Source organism: Python bivittatus, unplaced genomic scaffold (genome assembly GCF_059951505.1).
Source record: "Python bivittatus isolate LINGU-HERP-01145 unplaced genomic scaffold, Pbiv_v1 ctg000080_np1212, whole genome shotgun sequence".
In the NCBI taxonomy this organism is placed as follows: Eukaryota; Metazoa; Chordata; class Lepidosauria; order Squamata; family Pythonidae; genus Python; species Python bivittatus.
In genome coordinates this window covers 87,233,890-87,239,889 of record NW_028277035.1, presented here as the reverse complement: position 1 = coordinate 87,239,889, position 6,000 = coordinate 87,233,890, and the positions used below count along the sequence as shown (strand labels likewise).

The 6,000-nt window shown below is 43.4% G+C and overlaps 1 protein-coding gene across 1 annotated transcript; it reads right to left on the bottom strand.

The window, feature by feature from the left end:
* Nucleotides 1-289: 289 nt before the first annotated feature.
* LOC103060391 (uncharacterized) lies at nucleotides 290-1,276 on the bottom strand. Its single transcript, XM_025170798.1, has one exon. The coding sequence runs from the start codon at nucleotides 1,274-1,276 to the stop codon at nucleotides 290-292; it is 987 nt and encodes a 328-aa protein (XP_025026566.1).
* Nucleotides 1,277-6,000: the final 4,724 nt, after the last annotated feature.

The window sequence follows — 6,000 nt, the reverse complement described above, 5'->3', positions numbered from 1 at the left end:
GGTCTTTGTAGTTTCCTCACCAGTAGTGAAGATAGACCCTATGTCTAATGGTTACCATTCTTATCATCTCAATTGCCACTTATATCAACATTATAAGATATAGCTTTGATACCAGTTTTACTTTAGGAATCTCCACAGAATCCTGGGGACTATAGTGTGTGTTGGGAATTCTCTTTAAAATTCCTTATCATACTCCTTGAGTTGCATTTCTCAAGGCAGAAAAAAAAATCCCCAGGTTAAGATAGAGTTCAAAGTTACCTGATAGAACAGATGGCAAATGGAGCTCAGCCTAGGAAAGCCTGCTTGTCCCTTTGCCTCCCTTTCTTCTCAAGTGAGATCTCCAAGCTTTGTGAAGTTGCTGGTGTCTAAGGAGACTTGGATGGTGACAAAAGCTTTTCCCACACTTACTGCAGATGTAGGATACCTGCTTGGCATGGGACCTCAGATGCTGAGCAAGCTTAGAACTGGAAACGAACATCTTCCCACACTCAGCACAGCCAAATGGCCTCTCGCCCGTGTGAATTCTCTCGTGCATATTTCGGCTGGACAAATGGCTGAAGCATTCCCCACACTGGCGGCAAGCATGGGGTTTTTCCCCCGTGTGAGTTCGTTTGTGCCTGTTGAGATTTGAGACGTAGCGAAAGTTCTTCCCACAGTAGAGGCAAGTGTAGGGCATCTCCCCTGTGTGGACTCTCAGGTGCTTCACCAAGTCTGAGCTCTGGGTGAAGCTTTTCCCACACTCAGGGCAATTATAGCCATTTGAGGCATTCCCCTTGTGAAACCTCTGGTGGATAAGAAGACTGCGGTGCTGCCGGAAAGTTTGTCCACATTCAGAACAGAGGTAGGGCATCTCTCCCGTATGAATCCGTTGGTGGATGAGCAGGTTGGAACGCTGAGCAAAGCACTTACCACAATCTGAGCACAAGTGAGGCCTTACCCCTGCGTGGAGCTGCTTGTGTTTAAGGAGGTTTGAGCTCTGGCGGAAACACCTTCCACAGTGAGGACAGGGATAGGGAGTCTCCCCTGTGTGGATCCTCAGATGAATGGTGAGACTCGACTGTTGAGCGAAGGCCCTCCCGCACTTGGGGCATTGGTAAGGTCTCTCGCCTGTGTGGATTCTCTGGTGAGTTAACAAGCTTGGGCTCCGCCGAAAGTTTTTCCCACATTCCAGGCACTGGTAGTTTCTGGGAGCTGGCTGAACGATGGGAAGGATACCAGCTTTAGTCCCAGCATCACACTTCCCTTGTTCTCTTACTTCATCACTCGTGGCCTCCATGTTGGGCTGAAAATGAGTAAGAGGCAAAATGGATTAGCAGTTCAGACATCAGCATACAGCACAGGACGCTATCTGGAGCCAGTGTCTTTAGTTTTTTAGGAATGCTGTTAAAAATAACTTGGATCGAGGACATGTAAAGTCATTGTTCCTCTGTACATGGCACTGGTGAGACCACCCCTGACTATTGTATACATTTCTGGGCACATTTGCAAAATACTGACAGGTTAGATAGTGCTCAGAGGAGGTAAATGAAGATGGTGCAGGGCCTTGAAGAGATGTTGAAAGAATTTAGGGTGTTCAGTCTGAAAAAAACACTGAGGGGAGATCTGATAGCCTTGTTCATGTGCATAAAAGGAAGCTATAGGAAAGATGGTCAAGAACTATTTTCCATGGCCACAAAAACAGGGGCTATAAATAAGGGCTATAAGTTGCACCTAGATTTAATTTAAATATAAGGAAAACTTTCTGTGGAAAGATCTGTACAAGAGTGGAACAGTCTACCTACGGAGGTTGTGGGTTCTGCATCTCTGTAGGCTTTGAAGAAGAAACTGGACAGCCATCTCTCAGGGATGATTTAATTGGCTTTCCCACATATTGCTGAGATTGATCTAGAGAAGATCCTTGTGGTCCCTTCCAAATCTACAATTCTGTGATTTTATGAAAATGCAAAATTTATTTTATTCACTAATAAATATGAAATCTTCACTTATCGATGGCTAGTATAGGCACACTTTTCTATAAACTGACTTCAAGTTGCACTGAAGATAAGCATGTAGAGAAAAAACATTCTGGATGGTCTACAGGTTGCACTAAAAAAACTCTGCAAAAGCCAATTCTAATCAAAAATGTTATTTAGCTTACTTGTAGCTAAGGAACCAAGATGAATTGCTATTTTTTTAAACTGTGGAAAGAATCCTACTGGATCAAACTAGTGGCCCATCTAGATCACTCTTTTGTGTCACGTACCAGCCAAGTAGATGCATTCAGAGATCATGGATGACAACATAGCTTTCTGCTGTTGCCCCCTAACAGCTAGTATTTAAGGTTTGCTATCTGTGAATCTAGAGAGAATAAACAGCCATAAAATCTACTGGTCACAGATAACATGATCTTCCATTACTTTCTTCTCTCCCCCTTTATAATTAACAGCTATCATATCTGAAGGCTACAAATTCCACAGTTCAACCATCTACCATTTTCAGTCTTGTGCTTTTAGCTTCAGTGAGTGATCCCAAGTTCTAACATTCTGAGTGAGAGGAATTCTCTGTATCCAAATTTTCCACACCATACAGTACTTTACATAACTCTGTATGTTGACTGAATCATCCAATGTCTATGGCCGTCCAAAGAAAGTCTGTTCCCTACATTTACTCCAACCTTCAAAGCCCAATTGCTGCTGTCTTCTCTCACAGAGGAGCCTAGTCCTGTCTTCATTTTGATTGCTGTGGTTTGCCTTCTTTCCAGCTCCGTAATACCCTCTTTAAGACACAGAGCCCAGAATTGTACACGGCATTCTAAGCACATAGGTAATTGCATAATGTGAAAATACTCTTTGCTAGAGAACCGAAGACCCTTCACATATATTAGGGAACTAGGACCAGCTGCCTTCTTTCTTTCACTGGATTTATTTCCTACTCTAATTTCAAGTCAAACAATTCTAGATCACCTACATCTAAAACTGACATTATCTATACCTGGCAAGGCACCTGTGCCTTTGGCAGCTACACAGCTCTGTGTACAACCTGCAGACAGAGGCATCCCCAGTACGCAGATGAGGAATGATGAAACTGCACCTGCTTTGTGTTGAAAGCACAAAGCCCTCTTAAAGTAACATTTCCCCATAGGGTGGCAGTCCCCAGATCTTAGACTGCAGACCCTCTCTGTCTGTTGGCTAACAGAAGATACAAACTGTAGAGCCAACCCATTCCAAGGACACAGACCATGGAAAACACTCCTTAAAAGAGAAAGTGAAAGGAAAGAAGGCCTTCATGAAGAAGAGGAAGACACAGGGCCATAGCAAGCAAACCCCACTGCCTCAGGAACCCTTGGGATAATTAAACCGAGCAACAGAGGAAAACAGTCAAAGCAATTTCTAAGGTTCAGCTTCCAAAGAAACCACAGCTTAAAAAAAGCCACCACCCATCTCCCTGATTCCCAGTTTCACATAACTGTCATGCAACACTTTACGCACCTCGGCTGCTTTAACCCAGCACAGCTGCTTCTTGCTTAAAGCTTCCACCTAGGCTCTTCAGAAAGAGGCCCTCCCTTGGGGGAGGTCAGCTATATAGGGTCTCCTCCCATGGGTGGGGTCCCAATGGTGGTAAGGGTTTCATTGAAAAAACTTTTCTAGGAACTCTGTTAATTAGGGGGAAAACTCTTAAAGAAATGTCACAGAAATATGATTCCAAAGGAGATGGCCTGGATAATCTGTTTCAGAAAAAAGAAAAAAGTCTTGGGCCTCTCTGGAGATTTTAGACCAGTGTTTCTCACCCTTAGGAACTTTAAGATGTGTGGACTTCAACTCCCAGAATTTCCTAGCCAGCATGGCTGGCTAGGGAATTCTGGGAATTGAAGTCCACACATCTTCAAGTTGTCAAGGTTGAGAGATACTGCTTTAGACAGTGCATGGTAGTGGGAGGATGGTTAGAATGGGGGATGCAGTTTAACCTGGCAAGTAGGGAAGAAGTAAACTGAAGATTGCCTAGGAGTGAACACAGCGGGGCTTGCTAAGAGGTGCCAGTTCCTCTACTGGGAAAGAAGCATTTTATATTATTTAATTGCTGGTGCTTCACAACCAGCAGGGGAAGAACATGCTGGAAGGAGCAGATCAGCCAGAACAGGCAGTCAATGCAGGGGCCACAGATAGTAAGGCTAGTAACTATTTAGTAGCTCCAAAAAGTTGCTGATTCTCTTGATAGGGCTGTGCAGTGCTTGGGATTACAAGGCCAAAAGGGACTTCAGAATATTGGGGTGGGGCTGGGAAGGGATGTCTACAACTTCTTAACAACTGTGTCTTTTCTTGAGATTGGGTGGCAGCTGCATGATCTTTGATTTCTTTGGAGATTTCTCTAATGGGAGATAATGAGGCATAGGCCCCAGTGGGTGAAAAATGACAAACAGCAGCACGGGAAAATGATGATTTGATTAACCTTCCAGTTCAAACACAGAGCTCTATTTTTGTAGAGCTCTGCTTGGCATTTCTTTCCATGCCTGGATTTTCTGGTGCTTAATGAAGTCTGGCTGAAGTTTTCCCTACCTTCCTGGCCCTCATGAGGTCTCTTGCCTGTACGTAGCTTTCGTGGAAGCTTTTTCTCAAGTCCAGACAGGTGTTTGATTTTTCATCTGGGTGAATTTCTTGATGCCAAAGGCAGACATCCCACAGTAGTTCTTCCCATGTATAGCACTGAAGTGAAGCTTCAGCTCAACCAGGTGGGAGTTCAAAGAGAAGCATTATTATACTCATGACAAATACATGGTTTCTCAGCCATATGGATTGTCCCATACCTAATAAGGGGCCAAACTTTTCTCATGGACTGAACTCTTGTACATTTTCCCTCCAATGTGAATCCTTAATAATTCATCAGATTCGCGCCCACAAGGGAAAAAAAATCTTGGAAGGCTAGCAATGAAGGCCTTGGAAAAGATAGTCAGATGCCATGACAGGTCTGTACCTACAAAGATCAGAATCATGCAGGCAATGGCTTTTGCTGTGTCACGAAATTGGACTTTGAAGAAGCAGGATAGGCACTTTTGAACACTGGTGCTAGAGAAGACTCCTGAGCATAATGTGAATAGCCAAGAAAACAAACAGATGGATTGAATCAATCCAGAGTTGTCACTCAAAACACAAATGACCAGGCTCAAATTATCGTATTTTGGACATATATGCAGTTCCCTTGAAAAATCCATAATGCTGAGAAAGGTGGAAAGAAAGAGAAGTGGGGCAGTAGCAAGGTGGGTGGACTCCATTATAACACCCATGAGTGATTGTTGGAAGGACAAGATGAGGGACAGATCATCCTGGAACAATCCATCTATGTGGTTCGTAAGAGTTGCCACCAATCTGATGGCACATGATCAATTAATAATCAAATCCAAATATATATTTGGGTTTCACCTAATCTATGGCCCTTCCCCCCTGCCCCCATATTATATAAGTACATTCCTTAGCCACCCAAAGATTACCCATTCCTGGCTTGGTGTGATCTATGAAGTAGGTTAGGGTGCCTATAGCAAAACTAGAATTTGAAAAATGCAGGATAAAGTTGTTATACACTGGAACAGGCTAGTCCTGCATCATCTCTAACCTCACTTATTTGGCGGTAATTCTAAATTCATTCCCATTGAATTCACAAAGACCTAATTCCAAGTAAACTTGACCAGCATCTTACTACTGTTTAAGTAATTGCTTAGAGTTGGGTATGACTGAAGTGACCTTCAGGCCTAAGGAATAATTAAAAATTGCATAGGAAGGTTTGAATTGTATCTATGGATCTATTTGATTTATATCCTATCTTTCATTCAGGAGCTCAATGCAACATACATATTTTTCCTGTGAGGGAGGTTGGGCTGAGAGAGAGTAACTTGTCCAAAGTCACCCAGTTAATTTCTGTGGTTAAGGGTGGTCTAGAATCTGGGCCTCCTTGGCCCTATTTCAGCCCCTTCACCATTATGCCACCCAGGCTCTCTGTTCTACTAAGAAGAAATTCTAGTTTGCCAGCACA